Source organism: Mus musculus, chromosome 17, assembly GCF_000001635.26.
Source record: "Mus musculus strain C57BL/6J chromosome 17, GRCm38.p6 C57BL/6J".
Taxonomy (NCBI): Eukaryota; Metazoa; Chordata; class Mammalia; order Rodentia; family Muridae; genus Mus; species Mus musculus.
This window is the reverse complement of record NC_000083.6, coordinates 86087351-86110488: the sequence shown is the minus strand read 5'-3', so window position 1 is coordinate 86110488 and position 23138 is coordinate 86087351. Positions and strand designations below refer to the sequence as shown.

General features: G+C 41.3%; 1 protein-coding gene across 6 annotated transcripts in view; it reads left to right on the top strand.

Annotated features, from left to right (window-relative positions):
• Srbd1 (S1 RNA binding domain 1) overlaps positions 1–23138 on the top strand; it is a 160552-nt gene that overhangs the window by 34728 nt on the left and 102686 nt on the right. For 5 of the 6 annotated variants that reach the window (XR_385394.3, XM_011246728.1, NM_030133.3 and 2 more), the window contains 4 exons: positions 1155–1262; positions 7489–7646; positions 11194–11284; positions 11870–11977. Coding sequence is in view for 5 of the 6 variants with exons in the window: in XM_011246728.1 (XP_011245030.1) it covers positions 1155–1262; positions 7489–7646; positions 11194–11284; positions 11870–11977 (465 nt within the window). In the remaining variant the exon portion in view is untranslated. Of the gene's footprint in view, positions 1–1154; positions 1263–7488; positions 7647–11193; positions 11285–11869; positions 11978–14557; positions 19237–23138 lie in introns of those variants that run through there. The other variant, XM_011246730.2, reaches the window with a different exon arrangement.

The following is a 23138-nucleotide window of genomic DNA, read 5'->3' as shown; positions in this document are numbered from 1 at the left end:
ACTTTTTGAAAGTATTTCAGCAGGATCTGCTGCAGTTTTGTTTTACCTTGTTTATTTTTAAATCTTGTCAAACATTTGGATAGCACTCTCCACTGTCCCTCTCATCTGAGGGTATATGGGGTGGGGGCGAAGAGGTACATAACATAACATAAGCCCCACTGTTGGTGACATGAACATCCTGACCAATGCTTCTCAGCATAACTGTAAAAGGGGAGTGTGTGAGGGTAAAGTTAGGAGCTCCAACGTGGCTGAGAACAGAGGGAGAACATAACTGAAGTACATTGGGTTTTTGTCATGTAAGATTTAAGTCAAAGTTTACTACCAAGAAAAGGAGATGCTAGAAACAGGATTTGACAGGTTCTCCTCTATACAGTCTCTGTTGACGCTTCATAGACAGACGAGATAAGGAGATGGGAAAAGCTGTCACAGACATAGGACACTGTAGACTGGGGTCCAGGAACAACAAAAATTAATGTTTCACAGTCTTAGAGGTATGGAAGTAGAAGATCAAGGAGCACACAGTTAAGTCCTGCATGTCACTCTGTCATGCCACAGAGAGTATAGGGAGACAGCAGGCTCTACTGTATGACTTTCTCTAGTGTGGATGCTCTCCAAAGCCCTTCTATAGATGCCTCACTCTAGCTAGAGCCTGGGGCTTGCACATGTGGACTTGGGGAAGGCGGTGCTGTTAAGGATGTTTTGCTATCTTTGGGATGTCTTAGATGTTTAGCCTTTACTAGTAACACTGTGGTGAGGACAGTCACAGCAAATGTAGTTTGTGTACTGAATTCTAGGTCCTGTAGTGAGTGTGAGGCGGGGAGAGGGGGAGAGGGAAAGGGAGGGAGAGGGAGGGAGAAATGGAGAGAGAGAGGGAGGGAGGGAGAAGGAGGGAAGGAGAGAGAGAGGAAGGGGGAGAGAGACAGAGACCCTGTTTCAAAAAATCAAAACAAAAACCCATAAACAAAATGACAATCTCCTCCTCAAAATCTCCCCTCCACATGTCACATAATCCCTTTCAGACACCAAGCCTCAGGACAGCCCCTCCTTCCAGATAATGTTATAAAGGCTCTACCTGCTCTTCAGCTCCCCTCTTCCAGATGTCCTTTCCTGCTCTCTGTCCCTTCAGTGTTGTCCTGAGTTTTTCCTTCTTGTAGGTGGAGGCCACGTGGCTTTGCACGGCCAGAGTTGATGAAGATCTTACATAATTCACTGGATGACTCCTTTAAGCGCCTCATTGTTCCTCTCCTCTGTAGAGAGTTCAGGTATGGATCTTGTTTAATTTTGTGTGCTGTTTAGCATTATGTACGGTCTTCAAAGAGTACGGAGTAAATGCTTGTTAATTTGAACCAAGCCAAAGAAGTTGACCTTCAAACCAGGTCTTCAGTATGAGCCTTGGTTTTAATCTGTAGATTTAGTCTCACGCATAGGTCAGTATTCTTCTTAATTGTGATACACCTTAGTCCTGAATGCTTAGTGTTTACACCGCTTCCACTTCTACATTGTTGATGTTTCAGTTTGACAATCAAGCCAAACATGATTTTATTGATTAGAGATCTGACTTGGAAAAACAAACTGAGAAGTTAATGGAGAGGTTACTTGGAAGCATTTTCTGGAGGTAATAGAGCCAAAGAAAGCATAGGGAGCTTGGAGAGTAAGGAACAGGGTGATCTTAGTGCTCTGAGGAGAGAGAGCAGTTATGTGTGTTCTTCTCCCAGGGGGAATTTCTGGATGAGCAACAGCAAGCACAGATGAGGAGGTGATTGCAAGAACCATACCAGCAGGCTCCAAGGAGTTCTGTGAGGTGCAGACATGCTTAGGCAAAGAGAATGAAAGAGTCACACAGCAGCAGACTCTCTCTCTCTCTGTTCTCTACTGTTGTCTTGGTTGTTAAGTTGCAGCGACCAGCATGGTGTCACATAGTCGGTCCTTCGTGTGTACGGTGGGCTAGCACATGCTCATCCTCACTCTTCCAGGTTGCCTGAGAGTGGTGCGGCTGCACCCATCTGGTCAGCTCGCTAGGACTTCTAGCTGACTGGGACTTTTCTATTCCTGCCTTGTACCTTTGACCTTTGAGTTCCAAGTAGGAGTGAACATTATAAAGATGAGGTGCTTCATTGCTCCATTTCTGCTGTTCCATGCCACACTGTCTGGTTTCATCCTTTGTGGCCTAGATGGCCCCTACAGATACTGTTCTGTTTGGAAATCTGTGTCGCCCGTGTGATCTGATGTCTCTTGGTTTCTGTGCTGTGGCATAAACTTGAGGGCTTTGTTCTTTCATTTGTTCATTTACTTGTGTGTGTGTGCAGGTATCTGTGTATGTGTCTCTGTGTGTGAGTGTATATACATGTACATACATGGTGCAGGTGCTTGTGTGCAGAGGCAGGAAGAGGGCAGTAGGTGCCCTCTATCCTCTGTACCTGCGTCTTGTGTCTGAGCTAGGCTGGATGCCAGCAAGTCTTACACTTGTCTACGCCCTGCATGGAGCTGGGGTGACAGGCATTATCAGGATACTCATCTTGTTATGTGGGTGCTAGGATCCAAACTTTAGTTGCCATGATTATGCAACTAACATGATTAGCAAGTGAACTCTTGGGGCTTATTCATTCTGTTTTGAAGGGGAAAATAATCTTATGTAAAATTTCAATGTGGTACTTCTTTTTCTTTCCTTGATTTCTTCATGTTGCATTCAGCATCCAGTGGTATTTTGATATTTTGTTTTATAGCATGTGGAATGATTTCATTGCTACTAAGCTGTGTGGTGTGAGATTCTGTAGGACACAGTCCTTTTTTCATTTGCATTGTGGGTAAGCAAGAACATGTTCTTTTTTAAAATTGTCCAAGGTAAAACAGCATAGCTCATTTCTGTTCATAGTCTGCAGGCATTGCCCAGAGCTGGGGTTCCTTAGAAATGCTTATCTGAGCGGTAGTGAAGAGGGCAGTCAAAGATTGCTTTACCAGTATTTTGAAGAAAAATATTTTGTTTCTTTATTTCTGAAGAAATTTATCATAAGGATAGAAAAAATTGATTTCTAGTGTTTTTGTTTGTTCGCTTTGTTTTTATTGATACTTCGAATCTGGGCTCAGCTATAGTCACAGGAGCCTGCCGTCAGCGGACATTTTCCATGGGTGCTGAGGCTCTGAGCTCAGTCGCTCCTTTACCTGGTGAGCCATCTCACTGCCCCAAGTGACCTTTTAAAGTCCCATTGCATCATTTCACAGTAGTCTACTTAAAACCGTTCCTGTGAGTCTTGAGGCTATTTAGAAGAGCTTGATGACTAGGTGGATGGGCTTCATCTGTCTCCTCAGTGTCCGTGTCATTTCTTTTTCTCTTAGCCTATGAAATCACTTTCTTTTTCTCTGGACACTGTGAGCCTTCTGTATTAGTAAGGGTTCTCTAGAGTCACAGAACTTATGGGTAGTCTCTATATAGAAAGGGAGTTTGTTAATGACTTACAGTCTATAGTCCAACTCCCCAAAAATGGTCAGCAGCAGCGGTGAATGAAAGTCCAACAAGGATCTAGTAATTGCTCAGGCCCAAAGGCAAGCAGATGAAGAAGAGGGAACCTTCCTTCTTCCAATGTCCTTATGTAGGTCTCCAGCAGAAGGTGTGGCCCAGATTAAAGGTGTGTGCCACCATGTCTGGATCTGGGACTTGCTTTGTCCCAGTTGACCTTGAACTCAGAGATCTCCTTGCCTAAATCTCCTGGGATTCATAGCCACTATGCCTCAAGATCTCCATGCTGAGATCCAGGCCAGAAAGTTGTATCTCCCTGCCTCAAGTTCTGGATCACGGGTGAGCCTTCCAATTCTGAATTGTAGTTCATTCCAGATATAGTCAAGTTGACAACCAGGAATAGCCACTACAATCCGCCCCTTGTCAACTTGATATAAATAATACCTTATGTCCACATGAAACAATAACAAAGTCATGAATATGCCTGACATGATATAAATGTTCTTCATACAATCGCATATGCATTTGTAAATTTACAATGGGGCAATGTCCCTTAGGAACATTCTTTTAGTATCTCAACTTAAATACCAATTGATGTTAAAAAGAAATTGGAAGAAAGACAAATGTGTTCTTAACAAAATAAGACAGAAACATTCATATTACTTTATAATCTTCATTTCTGCAACTGGTCACATGGCCTTAGCTGGTATTTATAAATACCTTCCTCTACTACCCATTCTGTATTTCCTCCACCCTCTGGAAACACCTCAGCAGGTCTTGGCTCTTCTCTTGGAGGAGTGTTGCATAGCTTCATTCCTGATGGGTCTGTGTCCTTTGTCAGCCTGCTTTGATTAGGCTGTTGTAGTTTCCCATTGACTTTAATCACAGGACTAAGAGACGTCCTAAGGGATCTCCTGCACTCCACACATCATCCTTCCTTACCTCCATTGTGAAGAGGTAATCCAATTTCTCCATGGTAATCTGGATCTATCACCCCTCCTAACGCTTTGATTCCTTTTCTTGGCCTGTTGGTTTAAGTGTATTAGAAGCCCAAAATGACTGGGGGAAGTCTGAGCTTCCAGTTCAATGGAATTTTGTTGTGGCTCCTGGTAGGAGCACTTCCCCCTCTGGAACCAGCAAAAATTTCCCTAGAGGGTCACTAGGAGTGATAGTGAGTGGAACTATTCCCTTCTCCACCCCTTGATTCCTGGACCCATGGATCCTGGCTATGGGAGAAACTGTACCATATATCGGACGTTGATTCAAAGCATATACTGCCTTCTGAAGAACTCTGCCCCAGCCCTCTACACTGCTGCCACCTAATTGGCACTGTAACTGCATCTTCAAAAGGCCATTCCATCTTTCTATCAGACCAGCTGCTTCAGGATGATGGGGAACATCATAATACCCATGGATTCCATGATAGTGGGCCCACTGTTGCACTTTTCTGGTTGTTAAATGAGTTTCTTATCACAATACTGTGAAACAATACTGTGTGGACTACCATGACGATAGATAAGGCATCCTGTGAGTCCATGGATGGTGGTTTTGGCAGAAGCGTTATGTGCAGGAAAGGCAAATCCATAACCAGAATAAATATCTACTCTAGTAAGAACAAAACGCTGTCCTTTCCATGGAGGAAGTGGTCCATTGTAGTCGACCTGCCACCAGGTTGCTGGCTGGCCACCTTGAGAAATGGTGACATATCTGGGGCTCAGTGTTGGTCTCTGTTGTTGGCAGATCTGGCATTCAGCAGCAGCTGTATCCAGGTCAGCCATGGTGAGTGGAAGTTCATGTTGCTGAGCCCAAGCATAACCTCCATCTCGGCCACCGTGGCCACTTTGTTCATGTGCCCATTGACCAATGACAGGGATGGCTGGGGGAAAGAGGCTGACTATCCACAGAACGGGTCATCTTATCCACTTGATTTTTGAACTCCTCCTCAGCTGAAGTCACCTTCTGGTGAGCATTTACATGGGACACAAATATCTTAACATCCTTTGCCCATTTGGAGAGATCTGTTCACATACTTCTTTCCCAGATGTCTTTCTTCCTTCAAGAGGGAAAAATATCAGGGCACAGTCACAATCAAAATAACAATCAAACTCTAACCGTTTAATGTCTGGGATCCACTCAATGATCTTCTGGGCTCCTCCAAGGGTTTGGGTCACTTCTCTAGCTCTGCCCTTTGTAGCACACACCTTGTCTTCTAGGCTCCAGCTGCCTGTACTCTGTGCTGCTGCTGTTCTTGGTGGTTATCTAATGGTATTGGCATCTCTAAAACACTGCTGTCTTATGCTACAACTAGGCTTCACCAATAGCCTCTCATAGGCTTTCTTCATGGTGCCAAACCTCAACTTCTTTGCATGAATCCTTTAGTCCTGGACCATCAATTGTACCTGAGGCTGCACCTTCACTAATGGCCTTCCATGGCCTTTCACAGTGCCCAGCCTCAGTTGCTCTTCATGACCCCTTCATGCCTTTAAAACCAGTACCACCTGGGTGGCTCTTATACATTACCAAGTATAGCTGCAACATGAGGTACAACCTTGGCTATCTCTGGAGCACCCTACTACTGGTACCAACTTCTGAATTAGTCAGGGTTCTCTAGAGTCACAGAACATATGGGTAGGTAGTCGCTATATAGTGTGAGAGTTTGTTGATGACTTACAGTCTGTAGTTCAAGTCCCCAATAGCAGCAACTATGAATGGAAGTCCAACTATGAACAGAATGGAAGGATCTAGTAGTTGCTTAGTCCCACAAGGCAAGCAGGCAAAGAAGAGGGAATCTTCCTTCTTCCAATGTCCTTATGTAGGTCTCCAGCAGAAGGTGTGGCCCAGATTAAAGGTATGTGCCACCACTCCTGGGACACCTATGCCACTCTCCTTATGTGCAGTGTCTCATCCAGGTTATCTGTCTAATGTCCCCACCTCTGTTGTATGTCCATTACATTTCCTGTCTCATTCACCTGAGCCACTCCTTGTGTAGGTTCCTCCTGAGTTAGCCCTTGTCATTGCTATAGTCTGCTCTGTCTGTCATTCTGTACCTTCCATCATGGTGGTCTTCTGGGAAGGGTGTGGTCTTTCAGTTTTGTGTCTCTTAAAACAATCTTGATAAGTCTACCAACCAATGACTTCACAATAAATGAAGTTCAAAATAAAGGTTTAAAAACACTTGTAATGATATTACAAGTAACTTGTTTTGGAGAAGTCAGAGAATTGCAATGAAATGTTAGAGAAGATGAATAGACAGTAGCATGTGCATCTTCACACGTATCTAGTTAACCCTTCCCAGACATAAAACATATTTTGAATTACTTTGTTTTAAGTTTTCTTATGGCCAATGGCATTTGTTTCTTATTTGGTCTAATAGGAAAGAAATACTTCTTATGACATAATTCTTTTGAATTTCAAGAGATGATACATTTCTTCAAGGTTCCAGCTATCTTTAAGCTCATTATTGACTTATATTTTTATTCTACAAGGTTTTAAAAGTACACTCATAACAGTGTCTGGATAAAACAGAGACATGGTTATATGAGGCCTGATTCTGTACCAACTCTTAGGAACTATGGCGTTGCCAAATGACAGGGGGTAGGGGATGTGGAGTGGAACGCAGACAAAGACATTGAGATTACTGAACTAAATAACACTGGAAGAGGCTGCTGTGCTGCCATGCCTTGTCATTCTTGTTTGTGGTTTATATTTGTAATCATCTGCTAGGCTTTAATTTGACTTGCAAATCTTCAAGGCTCTTTCTCGTGATTGTACATATTTAACTTAAAATTTGTATCTGATGGAGCAGTTGTAGAAGACAGGTATGAAGATGTAGACAGTTTGCTTTGGAATTGTTTGTGGTGTTATATTTCTGTGGTGAGCAGAAGTAGACCCAGTGTGACTCAGGGTCAGGATGTTTCATCCCTGAAGATTGACTACACAAAATACCTTCTGTTCTTTTTTCTGAGAAGAGAATTTGGATGAATGAAAATCTTAAGTACTTTTTGTGTTGTCCCCCTTCCCCTCTATTTCTAAAGAGCCAAACTGACATCAGATGCAGAGAAGCAATCAGTAATGATGTTTGGACAGAACCTCCGCCAGCTCCTTTTAACAAGTCCTGTGCCAGGCCGCACCCTGATGGGAGTAGATCCTGGCTACAAACATGGATGCAAACTAGCCATCATTTCTCCTACTAGTAAGTTCTTCAACTTTTCATATGAGAGCTTTTTGGTTGATCCTAAATTCCACTTCATAGATATTGTTGTTTAGAAATTGTTTTCTCACGGGGCTGTGGGGATGAGAGGGCTTCCTGTATGTCTGGTCAGAACTCTCATCATGTCTCTGATCCCCTCTCTCCATTAGCTAGTGTTAGTGTCAGGCTGAACTCCTGGTCTCCTCTTTCCTTCTCTTCTGTTTTTCTCCTCTCTCCTCTCCCTCTCCCGCTCCCCTTCGCTTCCTTTCTTTCTTGACACAGTTTCTTGTAGTCAGGCTACCTTTGGTGCTCTTGGTGGCTGAGAACCCTGAACTCAGGATTTCTTCTGTCTCTCCTGAAATTTGGCTCTGTAGGCCTGTGTTAGCGCATCTGTGTACGTAGTGCCTAGCTCTTCAAGCCCAGGCAAGTATTCTCCAGTTGCGCTCTATAGAACCCCTGGTGCTGAGACTTGAACTCATAGCTCTTATCAACTTCAACTCTTTATGGTGCATTCTGATTTTATATACATTTTAAGTATCAGATATTTTGTAGCTGTGAATATTCAGTTAGTGTAGTTTTCCTGTCCCATGTAGTTAGCCTTCCTGTGACTCCTTTCCATACTTCTGTGTTCTCAGTTGAGAAATCTTCATGTCTGAAAAGTTCCATGCTACTACTTTTTTCTTCGTTTTTGAGACAGGGTCTCTCTGTGTAGCCCCAGCTACCCTGGAACTGACTCTGTAGACCAGGCTGGCCTGAACTCACAGAGATCCGCTACCTCTGCCTCCCGAGGGCTGTGAGTTAGTTGACAAAATGTTGTCTCAGTTTTTATCTGAAAAAGCTGCTCTTGTGTTCATTTTTGAAGATTATTTTCATGGGTAGATTGGTTAATTGGTAGTTACTTAAAGATATTGTCCCATTGGTTTTAGTTTTATTGTTTTGGCTGATAACTTTTTTTTTCTTCCTCTGTAATTCGTCTAGAGACTTATAGGTGTTCCTTCTGGTGCCAAATTTTCTGTTTGTTTCAAAGTTTTTATGTGATATGTTTAACACTGTGAATGTGTCGGCATGAATTCCATTTCAGAAGGCCATTATGTTAATATATTTCTCATTCTCCTTTCTTCTTTTTCAGTGTTTTACTTTATTTTCTACTGATTAGTAATTCTCCAGTCTTCTCTAAGCTGTTATTAAATCTGTCTGTTTGAGTCTCTTTATGTAATTTTTTATGGTTTGATATGTAGTTATACATGATAATGCTCTTTGATATGTAGTTATACATGATAATGCTCTGGTAAGCATCTTCACTTTATTTTGTCATCTTTGCTATCTCTTTGCTTTGCTTCTCTGAGGACATCTGTTTTCTGTCCCTTGGCTGGGTTTTCATCTCTGGAGTGCTGTCTCCCCACTCACGCTGTCCTGCGCTGGCCTGTGCTGCCCTCCTTCGTATTGACTCAGGGTTGGTACATGTGCTGTTGAATCCAGACTATGTTTTCTCTTCCATCTGAAATCAATTCTTGCCATTTCATTCATGTGGTTTTATGATTCTGATGTATATTAACCTCATAGGTTATATAATATTCTTTTTTTTTAAAAAAATCTCATTTTCATATATCGTGTTCTGTTTTGTGGGTATATTATGGTAGACTTTTACTTTCTGCCATAAGGAAAAAAAAATGTGTCTACAGTTTGCCCATCATCCTTTTGTTTTGCTTAGGTTATGTTTCTAGTATTTGAGAAGGTGAGTTGGGTCGGGACAGGCTTCTCACTGTGTAAAGCTTACTTTGTCTTATGTTTGGTGGTTATTAGAGATGTCAGCTGGAGCTGGCCGATGGTTTTTGGCGTTGGCTGTCTGCTGCCTTCTCCTGTGTGACCTGGGTCCTTTGCTTCCTCTGTCCTTGCCTTGCTCACTTAGACCTGATTCTTGCTCTTTCTTTGCACTCTTACAGTTTGTCTTCTTTTGCTTCAGGAGTCCCTGAGGGTCAGTTTTTCAGTCCAGAAGGTCACTGGGCAGCCTGTAGCCTGGTGGGCTCCAGTGTTAGCTCCTCAGATTGACTCTTGTGCTCCCCGGTATGGGAACTCTTCCCTTGGGCCATCAGCTCTGCCCTGCCCCTCAGATGCTTCCTACAGAAGTCTTTGTGCTGTGCTGTGCCCTTCCCAGCCGCTTGGTATTTGCTTTTGGAGGACTTTTTGTTACCTTTGTCACAGGTACAGCGCGGTTTTTGCTTTTTGTTTTCCTAGTTGTCATTTATGCTATTAATGTTTCCCACATGGGAAGGATCAGCAGTAGCAGGATTTTTCCTGTACCCACTGAGACGCTTGTCCCTTCCTGTGTCCCTTACTGTGCCACTGTGATGATTATAGTATTTGGATTTTCCTTACTGTTTTATTTCTTTAAACAAGGCTTTACTCTGTAGCCTAGGCTACCCTTAAGCTCACTATCCTACTGTAGCTTTCTGAATGTTGGGATTCTGTGCCCTGCTACGAGTTTTGTTTAGAGAATGTCTGATTGCATATATTTTAAAGGTAACTTCAACTTGACCTTGGTACCTTCTTCTGTACATGCTGGTATGTTGTATCCCTAGTTATGTAGCTTCTTTATTTCTAGTATATTTGTATTTTCCTTTCCTTAATACTACTGAAAGCATTTTTTCTTATAAATAGTTTATTTGAAACTTAATTGATCCTTTCTGTTGTAGTTTTTCCTCCTCTTTTTTTTCCTTAGTTAGTTTTGAAGGGCTGCTGGCAGAGAACTTGAGGCAGTCTCCCCAGAGTGTCTGCTCAGTCCTGGATCACATCACTTATTTCTTACCCCTTTCTTTCTGGAGGTTATCCCGTGACTCTTACTAATTTCCTATCATCTTTACATATTTCATTCATTTCTCTTCATTGAGGGATCACCCTGAAACTTCTATTTCAGTTAGAAAATTTATTTAAAAATAAAGTACTTTATGTAAAATATAATGCCAAGATAGAAAAAGCCTGAAGTTCTTAAATATATAGCTCAAAGAAATAGAATAAACAAATTCATATATCAGCAACTGAAAAGAACTAGAATATCATGGCCGAGCCAGGTCTATTCAGCAGGTAGCCAGGCAGTGTGAGCTGTGGCTGCTGCCCATGATGAGGCTGGCTTTCTGAAAGCCTTTTCTCCTGAAGGCGCCACAGCATAATGTCCACCTAGTAATGGTCTCGTGTTGGAAAGTGGAGCTCTTTTACTTTGAATCCTTAGGAAGAGCCTGATCTAGTGACTGTGCATGCATCAGACTTTAGTATCCTATTTTACATTTAGCTCGTGTGCGTGTATGCATGTACACTTGTTCATGGAGGGCAGAGGAGAGCTTGAGGAGGTCATTTGTATTCTACTGTGTGGGTGTCAGGTGTCAGGACCCACCTGAGGGTGGCAGGTGTGGGACAAGCACAGTGACTTCCTGAGGCAGCTCACAGACCCTGAGCTTGCATTTTAAAAGATAAGCCAGTTACATTTTCTGTTGCAACTTGTTTAATGGAAACAGTAGTGAGTTCTGGTCTGCAAATGTCTTTTCCGCCCTTTAAGGTCAGATCCTTCACACGGATGTGGTTTACTTGCACTGTGGACAAGGCTTCCGAGAGGCCGAGAAGATCAAGAGGCTTTTGCTGCATTTCAAGTAAGAAAATCAGTAGCCTGTTGAGTAGTTAGTGGCTCGGCTAATCACAGGTGCTTTGGAAGCTCCTAATTTGGAGTGTGGGATTATGGGAAACACCCGGGGAGAAAGAAAGCCCCTGTGCACAGTGCTGGGGGAATGCTGGGAACGTACACGGAGACTGTGGTGGGATACTTTTCCTCTCTCCGCCTCCTGTCAAGTGGAGGAGATGCTGTGGTACTGGGAGATCCTTCCTACCCCCTCCCCTCCCTTCCATTCTCTCCTGAAGAAGGGATATTGCAGTCGTTATTTAGTTGTGTTTATTATAGTTTGGAATAAGCCCGAGGTTACTCCTTTATTTTGACTCTTTGTAGATGAGAAGAAAGCTGCCTGACTGTCCTTAAGATGACAGTAAACTGTTGCTCTGTGCTCTCCCCTCTCCCTTACCAAATGCAGAGTGCTGTGTAGTCTAGAGCAGAGGAGAGGTTGTGTGGATACAGACGAGAGGAAGAGCTGTGTCTAGCACTTGTGCATTCTGTGTGCTTTCTCTGGTTGACTTCAGAGTGTGCCCGAGACTCATCCAGGTTCTCATTCTGTTTTCCCTTGAAGCTGCAGAACAGTGGTGATCGGAAATGGAACTGCCTGCCGGGAAACTGAAGCCTACTTTGCTGACCTGATAATGAAAAATTACTTTGCACCACTGGATGTCGTTTACTGGTAAGGACAGAAGGAAGACTTGTTTCTTGAAGTGTATAGGAGTTTCTCAGGCTCCTTTTGGGATGAGTTTTCCTTTCCTTTTTGAAAATATATGTCTTGTGTGCCTCCCTAACTGCCTCTGGCTATTAACAATAATGTTGCAGATTGAACCTGAGAATTATTTAAAAAATTGCTGTTGGAAGTGATGGTATATACCTGTAATCCTCGCACTGGGGAGGTGGTTGCAGGAGAATATCTACAAGTTGAGGGCAGCATGAGCTTACACAGTAAGACCCTGCCTCAAAAATATAAAAATAAAAGTAGTTAAAACATTTTGAGTTTGATCTAAATGTGCTCATGGAGAGCATGTCTTCAATGAGCTTTAGGTATTATATAATATAAGGAAAAATGAACCATGATGGTATAAAAATCTGGAATTATTAAACTTGATGGAATAAAAATGACTGGTCTCTAAACAGCTATACTTAAGATAAGTCCTGTAAAAGCCATTTCGTGTTTGTAGTATTTGAGCTGTGAGTTACTAGAAGTGAGAAGGCACATGGATTTGTAGTTTTGTGTTCCAGAGACACTGTAGAAATGTACAGTTCCATTGTACTGTAGAGTGGCTGTGCCTGACATACAGTAGTGTGTCGTTCACTGTTCATTTTCCATTCCCTCTTGAGAATATCAGGAAACTGTTGTGTACAGGTTGTAGTCTATCCCTGTAGCTGAGCAGCCGTTCAGGCTCTTGTTCTAATGCAACTGTCACAGCGCATTAGCCCCGTATGCTTGTCTGTTTGCTCAGAGCTATTTGCTAGCACTTTACCATGGACTTGTGAAGTCTCTAAGTGTTGCAGAGATCTAATCAGAACTTACAGTGACTGCACTAGGAAAATCAGTCTTTGATTTCGTTTGCTGTCACTGGTCAGTTTAATGTGGGACCTTCCATTTGTCTCCATGCTTTCTCTGTCTGTCATTCTATGTGCTTTCTCTTATGTATTTTCAGAATCTTGCCAATCTGCTTTTAAATCTTTTCAAACCGTCCTAGTGAAGCCTCTAGTACATTCCTCGTCCGTCTGGAGTGCTTTTTATCACGATTTGCTGCTTAAGTTAGGATGCTCTGTGACTTACAGCACACCTTCCACTTATATCACAGCCATTCACCTTCTTTCTAGTGTCTCTACTCCTACCCTTGAAACACTTTGTAATCTCAGAAACTTCTCCATACTCTGGGGGAAAAAACCATCCAGGCTTTCAAATCATAACTATAAAGGAGAGAAAATTTTAAGCTGGATCCAAGAGGCAGAGTTTAACTGGGATTTAGTCAGTCACTTACATTTAAAGTTGAAAGTGCAACTGAAAATGTAAGAGTTACATGTGCTCTTTTAGGAGTTACATCTGCTGAGCCATCTGTTCGGCCTCTCCACTTTATCTTTTGAGTCCAAGTCTCACCTAAACTTGGAGCTAGACACTGGATAGATTAGCTCGCTAGCAACTCACTGGGGTTTTCCTGTTTCCATCCAACCTTGCACAGGGTTGCTGCCTTTGCAGCTGTGTATGGCTTTTACATTAATGCTAGGAGTCTGCACACAGAGCCCCATGTTCAGCAACAAGTACCTTATCTACTGTAGCCTGCTATGAATTCATTCATACTTATTAACATTAAGCATTAAACTGGTTTTGATCACATAAATCTTTTCAGCTATTGACTAGACTTACAGTAGGTTGAAATACCTCTTTTATAAAATGCTTGGAACCAGACATATTTAATATTTTAGATTTTTTTTTAATTTGTGATACTTCCATATATATAAAAACATGTGGCTAGGACTTGAACTCAAACATGAGTCTTTTTTATGTTCTACATAAACCTTATACACAAAGCCCAAAGGTAATTAGGCAATATTTATAATGTGCTTATGCTTTGACCAGGACCTATCACATAAAACCATATATGGAACTTTTTACTTGTGTCATGTCAGCATTAAAAATTTTTAGATTTTGAGCATTTAGGTTTTTATAGAGTTAATATTTTCTCAAGATAGATGTTGATTTTATCAATAAAATTATGATATGATAGTGTTGTCTAATTGAATTATGAAAATAGATATTTTATATGAAATATTTAATATTTGGTATCTTATATTTTAAACTCCAATTGACAAGCTTTAGAATAAAGATTGCTCTAAATCACTTTGTCGTGTATGTTTTGGAGCATCATAGATACATGAAGTCACTCCAAACGTGGTGTCTAGAAATGTAGAACAGTTTGGTTTGTTCTGTGGCTTCATTTGTTTATGTTTCTGTGCTGAAAACTTTCCTATACACATGGATGTTAGCAGGCAGATCTCAAAAGAAATAAGAAAACTTTTCAGTGAGCACTTTTATTAGGAGGAATGGGAATGTATTGAGAAGTACAGTGTGCAGTGCAAGGGAGGAAAGGGGGGTGCTGTGGGTGTGGGTGTGTCTGGGGGTGTGGTTCCAACATTACATGTAGCCTCGGTTACTGAGGGACAGAAGCGACTAGATCATGCTAGGAGAAAAGCCCGGTGGTAGACATCTGGGAAACGGACAGTGATGCTCATTCTTCTTTCATTCCAGTGTGTTAGCAACTTTTAATAGGAAGAACACATAATTTAAGGAATCATAAGGCTTTTTTGCTTGAGGTAAGTTTATGTACCTTCTTCCAGAGATTAACAATTATAGGGAATTGGATGGGCCTTGAAAGGTCAACTCCCTTGTGGAATAAATAGATCTTTACTTTAAGTTGAAAACATGAAGCTTCTTTTCAAAACTGAAAGTAAAGTTCATGTTACTGAAGTGGAAACTTAAAGGCTCTTTGCAAAGTCGATTGGTTGGTGTTTTATTAGGGCAAACAAGTGAAGGAACATGTTTTAGCTCAAGTGGACACACAGGAAAGGCTAAGGCAGACTCATGAAGGGAGGTTTAGCTGAAGCAGACACAGGTGAAAGGATGTGAAGGATTCTTTACTAACAACATATGCCTTGGTTTGCCTTACACTGCGTAGTTGGGCTTCATTTGTCGGGACTCCATAGAAACACACCAAAAAACTTGTGGTGATGTGCTGCAGTTTCTTTCTGCTTCTGTGGATTGGTAGAGCGATGTCTGCTGAGATAGACACATGCTGAGGCAAGACCTGTGGAGGACACGTGATGATTGGAGAGAGTATAAACAGGGCTCGATGAACAGTGATGGAGGCTGAACTTAGCTTGCTTATGGACCAAGCTTGCTGGTCTTGTCTTCACTGATCTTTGCTTCTCTGAGAGAGGCACAGCTTTTATACCAGTAGGGAAAACTTAAAGATAAATTTGCATGGATTTTATATATGGCATGTGATTTAGTGGTAAATTACACATGGAGAAGTAAAAGCAAAGGTTGTATAGAGGGGCAAGAAGTACAGACTCCAGGTACACAGAGATGCTGTCTCTGTGATCTTAAGCCACTCACATTGAAGGAAGGTGTGTGTATATTAATTTATCTGTGACTTTTAGATTTCTGTTCTCACTATTCTTACATGAGTTCTCTAGAGCTGTGTTTTTCATAACATAGAGTTCAGTCCATTGGTAAAAGTTCAAAAACATTTTAATTGAGAAGAACAGAAAATGGAGCCCAGACATCATGTCCTGACTGCTGGATTATATATGTGCAGACATGATCTCCTGACTGCTGGATTATATATGTGCTGGGTTGTAGTGTGTGCTGGGGTATATATGTGCTGGGTTGTAGTTTGTGCTGGGTTGTAGTGTGTGCTAGGGTATATATGTGCTGGGTTGTAGTGTATGGTAGGTTGTAGTGTGTGCTAGGTTGTAGTGTGTGCTGGGTTGTAGTGTGTGCTGGGTTGTAGTGTGTGCTGGGTTGTAGCGTGCCGTGCCTTTGCTCTTCTCAGTGGCAGGGTCATTCAGGTTTGAGGATCATTGCTACAGGAAACCTAGCAACCTTTTAAAAGCTTATAAAGCTTGGGAATTGCTGAGAGAAAAATTGGCTGAGCAGGTGAGCAGGTTTTAGAAATAGAATTGGGGCTACTTTGTAAGATGACAAAAGAGCCTCGTTTTGAAAGAAAATAGGAAAATAATGCAAATAGCACAAGATATGTGACCCAGACACTGAGGCTGCACCTGGACAACCAAAACCACAATTCTTTCCAAACTTTTCTGAAATTTTTAAATTAAGATAGAATTTTCTCAGCAAGATTCTTTGTGTCATAAAAACCTTTCTAAATATTTTGGTTATTAACTCATGTCAGGGTTTTTATTGAAATTTCACTGTAAGAAAAAGAGGCTTCTAGTAGGCCAACTGAGATGAACTCCTAAAAGTAGACTTTTATTCAAAAGAGAATATAAAAGTACTGTTGTAGAAAACCAAAACTGTTTGGGTGACTGGTTCTTCAAACAAGTCTTAGATCCATTACCATGGGTCAGGTCATTGCATTAAGGGGTGTATTTAGAATGCTGTAATTTGTGTGTGTGTGTGTGTGTGTGTGTGTGTGTGTGTGTGTGTGTGTAAGAGTTTGAATTTCCTCTGCTTAAACTAAGATTGGAACAAATTTTCTTTTACACTCAAACATTTTCTTCTGACATCTGCTAGTGTTTAGTATCTGATTTAGGTCTTATGTAGGTAATCATGATGTTTTATATGCAAATATTCCATCATGTTCTGAAGAGAGTACATTGATTTCCAGGGCTTTGCCATTAGGAAAAAGAAGTTAAAACTAAAAGTGAAAGCCAATTTATATGTACTGACTGCAGACCTCCTGCAAGCGTGACTTTTACAAAGACATAAAAAAAAGCTGAAAAAGTATAAGTAACCAAAGATGTTTGTTAAGAGGGGAAAAATAGTTGAAAATAGTTCTTGGAGACTAAAGCTGAAGGTTAAGATGCATTACCCTTTCTTCTCTGAGTGCTAACATAACATAGAAGGCTTTTAATAATTTCCTCAGAGGAAAGAGGTAAGTGGATCCCACTGCTTCTAGATAGATTCTCATTGCCTTTGGTGAATGGCCAGACAAGGGAGAATTGCTCACCTCTCCTTCAGGTCTGGGAGAAAAAAAATGATTTTCAGGCTAAAGCTAGGAATGGGTGTCGCAGAAGAAGACAGGAATGTAATTGAAATGGGAGCTCTCTGAGATAAGGGTACTAGTTTTTACTTTATCATCCTGTGCAGATGAAGCATCTCCTGATGCTGTGGGTGCACTTATGATGACATCAGCAAAGCACAGTGTAGTTGCTGAGGAGTGCTGGGAACTAGAGACAGATGGTTGCTCATGGCCTGTTCCAAAGAAGAAATAAAGTTCTGAAAGTAGCTGTTGGGTGTGTTCTTGTCAGGCAAAATGGTTGTAACCTCTGGAAGTCAGTGTGCACCTAGAAATTAAACACTAGACTAGTGAACACTTGATCTCAGCCACACCCCTTCATAGTCTTTCTAGACCCTGTGAGTGAACCAGAGGTGTGGCTATGTGACTTCCTGAGGAATGTTGATTAATGTCTGCTGCAAGGGCCTCAGTGCCTTCCTTACACACACACATGCACACACACACGCACGCACGCACACACAGGACTGGTTACTATAGTCAGATTTGGAGGTGTGCTTTTCAAATCTGTGGACACTAGAATCTGCTATGAAGGCCTTGGTTTAGCTACAGTCTTGTCCCGTGAGCTGTCATTTGGATGAGTGACTCCTGTGGTGTGAGACAGGGCTCCATTAGATTCTGAAGGGATGATTTCTGAGGTCTCCTTGATTTCTGATTGTGGGCGATTCTTTTAAATAACACGAGCCATCTGAACCTTTTCCTTTAGTTGAAAGAAATTTACTTTCTAACAAATTACGAAACTTCACTGTACAGCCCAGATGTATTTAGCTGTGTAAAACCCACAGTGTTTTGAAGTCAGCACTGTTTTATGTGAGGCAATGTGGTCACTCTTATTTCTTTCTCGTTAATGTAGCTCCTTCCCCTCTTTCTCCGTAATTACGAAGGACATCCTATGATGTCATTTTGTATCTTCGGCTGGGCTCAAACTTGTGATCCTCTTGCCTTAGCCTTCCTAATTCTGAGACCACAGGCATGTGGTACTGTGGCTGGCATGAATTACTCTTAGAAATCGGGATGGCCTCAGTTGTTTTATGAGTCTCAGCGTGGTCATTGTAAGTCAGGACAAGGTGAAGTGATGAGGTGTTTCCATTCTGCATGCTCTGTAGTTGCAGGCTGGGAAGATGTAAGGCCCTGTAGAACTTTGTTTCCTTTGACCTCTCAGTATCCTCTCCTTTCCAACACTTGGCCTTAAGCACTGGGATCTTCTTAATAAGGCCTCTTGCTGGAATATTTGTGCTATTCAGTTAATCTAAAAGTAAATTCATGTTCCTTTTGTTAAAAGGCCAGAATGCTTTTAAACATATGTAGTTAAATAGACTGTTTCAGCTAAATAGAGTGCGAAAGGGGCATAAGGAATACATAATAAGGGGAGAGGTTTTTTCAAAATAATGTTTAGATTTGAATTTAGTTTGACAGGTTTTGATCAAAATAAAATGTGTTTTACCAATCTTGTAACCCATGTGCTTTTGTGTCTCCAAGTCCAATTTAAATATCTGTAGGAGTTGCCCCAACCCACCCTTAACTACATCCCTTCTTGTAGATCTCTGTTTATTGACTTAGATTTGAACTGGCCTAGAGCCCAGAGATGGTCACTTTGCATCTTAAGGTTTTTGGTTACAAATCTACTTTTGTTGCCAGTCCCAATACAGATTCTTGATTGTTTTTGTTAGTTTTATTGTACGTTCTTGCCAAAGACACAGTGTAGTATAACTAAAGCAGATGTTCTCTTAGACAAGTGCACATGCTGGAACAGAATGTAGATGTCAATTAAACAGCAGACTGTTGAGCATTACCTTAGTAAGTGATGGACTTTGGAGTTTTGTTCTGATAATCTTTAGGTTATGGAAGAAATAGTGCCTATTTTGAACAGTTATTAATATATTTTTCTCTGTAGTTTCAATTTGGGCATCTACAATTTTATATTCTTGTAAACTGACAGTTTACTGTGATTTTAAAATAGTAAAGAATTCATCCATCTCATGTTTATATCTGCTTCTTAAAGCATCTATATCAGATAAGCACTACTTCTGACCTGGAGATGTTAGTAGAGAGCAGTAGTTTTAAAGACTAATGCTTGTGAATAGATGAGTGGACTTACTATCTTTCCAGTGACACTCACTATTCTTGTTAGTGCTGGGAGCCATACTATGGGAGATGGAGAGCCTGCCTTTCAGGACTTTCAGTAGCTATCCCTTAGGGTCCAATGCCATCTGTGCTAGACTCTGTGTTGGGGGGACACAGGCATGCAGAGCACCTGGACAGATAACATTAAGTCGCTTTAGCCCTGTTGGTTCGTGGTTCCCATGTGAATTCATGTGAGGGTGAGTGGTAAGTCATAGGGACCATTTGTACTGTGAGATGTGCTCGGAGCCCCTTCTCCTTCATGGTTTGTTGTTGTTGTTGTTCCCCTGTGCTTTCCGTTTTCCGTAAGTTTTGGCCAGCACTTTGAAAAAGAAGTGTTCTGCTGGTTAGTCAGGAACATATCAATTATTTCTTACAGCTCCTGTCTGGGTCACAGAGTGTCACTAGATTCTTTGCTTTGCAATTTGTGTTAGCAGAATTCAGAAATGTAACAATTCTTTGCTACAATCCTTTTCATTTGCTTCTGTGAGACTTGTAGATTCAGGGACCAGAAACTCAGAGTTGAAAATAAGAGCTCTTAAATCCACCTTATTTGTGTTTTTTGGCATGCTATAGTTTTTTTTTTTTTTTAATTCTAATGTGTTTTATGTGGCTAAATCTTTGTATTAGGAACTCCTAACTTAGTGAAATACCACTTTCAAGTTCCCCCACATCCGCACATTTCTAAGGTTACACCCAACTTAATTCCCATTGCTTTTCTTCTGCTTCATAGCACTTGCATATTGAAGGAACCCTAACATTTGGGTTCATATTATGATAATGAGGTTTCCAGGACGTGGAGGATTAGAGGTGTCGCAGGTCTCCTTGCAGAAGAAAGTTCAGAAGCACTTGCAAAGCTTGCCTGATTGGCGGGTTGAGATGCTTTTATTTATTCACTACTCATGCAGCATTAATCCGCATTTCATCAGGTACCTACAGTGCTGTAATTCTAGACATGACCTTGGATCTTGATTTACTTCAGCTCTGTTTTCTTTATTAATGTGCCATGAAAGAGGTACATGAAAGATAGCCAACATCAAAGCTCCTTTTAAAGTAAAATGGTTGATAGGAATTCCCTGGTATTTAACATTGTCTGTCAAATGTTTCAGCTGGTTTGCATCCTTTTACAAGCTATTGCTTGCTGCACTAAAAGAAATTTAAAGCAGTTGTCTCAAGTGTTCATGGGGTGAGGTGGGGGTGGGGTAGTAGGGATGGTGGTGGCGATGGTAGTGATGAGGACTGAGTCAGAGAGGAGAGAGGATAAACGAGAGGTACGAGCATGCTCTTCCAGCTTGCTTCTCCTGCTCTCATTTTATGTTTCCTGCTGTGCCGAGGGCTTTGAGATCAGAGTGCTGCGGTCATTCAGTGGAGCAAGCATGTACCTTGGTTATCAGAAGGTTGAAGAGTGGCCAAAAAACCCCTCAGACTTCTGTGACAGACTAAGAAAAAGGCGATGCTAGTATCTTTTCCAGAGATTGTCTAAACAATTGAGCTCACAGCCCGTTTATAATTGAATACTTCATGGGAAACAGAGTCTGAAGAAAGTGGGATCCAGAGAAGGCTGGCCATGTGTTGCTGTGGACTATACTTCTGTAGATATATCGTTTAGAAGCTGAGAACTCTTTGTGGACAAATGTCTGAGAGTAGAACTTCTTGTAGCTAAGTTTTGAACTTTTGTTTTTGTTTTACAAATAGTGATTGCTTTTTTCCCTACCTAAGAGGAAACACATCAAAGCTGTGTACTTTGAAGGCTCTCACCAGTTTCCCAGGATTTATACCCATCATCTTTACTGTCAACTTTCCTCGTCCAAATAGTGGAAAATAGAGATAATGGCCTGCTTTAGAAACTGATATTTATTTGCCTTCAGACTTATATTTTGAACATACCCACATAACATTGACTTGTAAAAGTCTTTTACAATCTATTACAGTAAGAGCTCTTATTAACAGTATGTGTTAACATATATTTGCATTTAAGTAAAATACTGTAAAGTGGTTATGTATGATATGCTATATACATTTAAAAGATTTATTTATTTTATGTGTTGTGTGAGTTTATATGGACCATGCATGCAGGTGGCCAAGAAGGTCAGAAGAGGGCATCAGCTCCCAAGGAAGTGGGCTTGCTTACTAGGATTTGTGGGCTTACTGGAGATGATACTGGGACCTGAGTAAGCCCTCTGAAAGAATAGTAAGCTTTCTTAACTGCAAAGCCATTTCTCCAACTTCCAAATTACTATATTTTTATATTCTATAATTTTCTGTGTACTTATCTGATTATTTTTATTCATATGTGATGGGAAAATAAATTTCAACTGAGGCCTAGTCTTAGAAGTTTATTGGACTAAAGACTTAGCTTGTAGAATATAGGATACTCACACTTGAGTGACATGCAGCAGTTTAGTAATAGCCTTTCTCAGAAAAGCATATTATTTTGACACTCTGTAGTGATCAACACAAACCGAACTGCCAAGATCTCTTTTTGGGGATTATGAAGGGGGATAGCCTAGTCAGTGTGAGGGTGAGCATATGTGCAGTTTATTTGGGGTCAAACTCTGTGATGAAGAAAGAGAGATGGGAGAAGTACATCTGACTCACTTGCCAATAAAAGCAATGTAGAATTTGTTGCCATCATTGCCATATTCCATATGTGGCTCTTTGTTTACATGTCCCAGTCTTATCTTTTCTGGGATAAGAACAGTGAAGGCTGTAGAGATGTCTCTGTCTGATTCCATTGCCTTACTATGCAGGCTGCCCTCAAGCATGATTAGATTGCTTTAGCCTTCAGAGTGTTGCACTATTAATATGTGACATCATGCCTCACAGGAGGTTTCTGGCTTATTATAGTCACTGACAGCGAATCAGTGCACCTTAGAAAGCACTTTTTTCTTTTTGTTGCTATTTATTTAAAATTCTGGAGTTTTGTGTATTCTACCTTATTGGGGATCAACATAGTTAAAGCACATAAATTCATCCCAGTATTATGTATGTTGTTATTCAAACATTCCAACTGCAGGCTATTCTGATTGACCAGCGTTATTATAATCAAGGATCAGGAAGTGTTGTTTATTGGCTGCTTGGTAATAAGCAATTTGAACTTGCAGATGAGCCACCAGCTTGGCAGTTATCACTATCAAAAGACTGACTCATAGATCATTGGCGTCGTAGTCATTTTTCTCCACACTGTTATCATATAGCTGACAGAAGAGAATTTAAGGGAGGGAGGGTTATTTTAACTCTTGGTCTGAGGAACGAGGGTCCATCATGGCAGTTGGGAGGCACGGAGGTTGGCGTGTTGGTAACGCAGAGTCTGCTGTCGGGTGGAGGGAGACGGGTGCTCATGCTCACCTGGCCTTTGACTTTTCCCCATTGTATTCAGTTCCAATTCCTTTTCTGCTGCTGCCCACGTTCATGTGGTGCCTGTCCTCAGTGACGCCTTCACAGGCGTGTGCGGCGATGACGCACAATCCTGGCAAGTGCACAACTAAGCCTGCTCGTCGTTCAGTTGCCTTGATTACCTAAAATTATGACGGTTCTTTGAAGCATTTTTAACAGTGATTGGCATGAATCTGACTATGAAGGACCATAAAAACGTTGATAGACCTCCCTCTTAATGCATTACAGGTTTAAATTAGGCAGTTCTAATTTTTTGAAATCACATTGCTGCTGCTCATTAAAATTGCTGTTTTCCACTTGGTATGTTAAGTCACTTTCAGGAATGTTATTTGAGGTGTATCTGACTTAGAATTCAGATGTTGGTTCTGCCAAATCTTGGGTGTTCTGTAAATTGCAAAGAGGCTTTTAGAATTCTTCAGTAAGGAGAATACTTAGGGCATGTTCCATCCCTGTTTGAAGCATAGCTTCTAAGTGGAGCGTTCAGACTCCCCTTTCTTCAGGGTCCTGGATGGCTTTTCAATTGGAATTCACTAGTTATACAAGAGAAAGAATGACTGG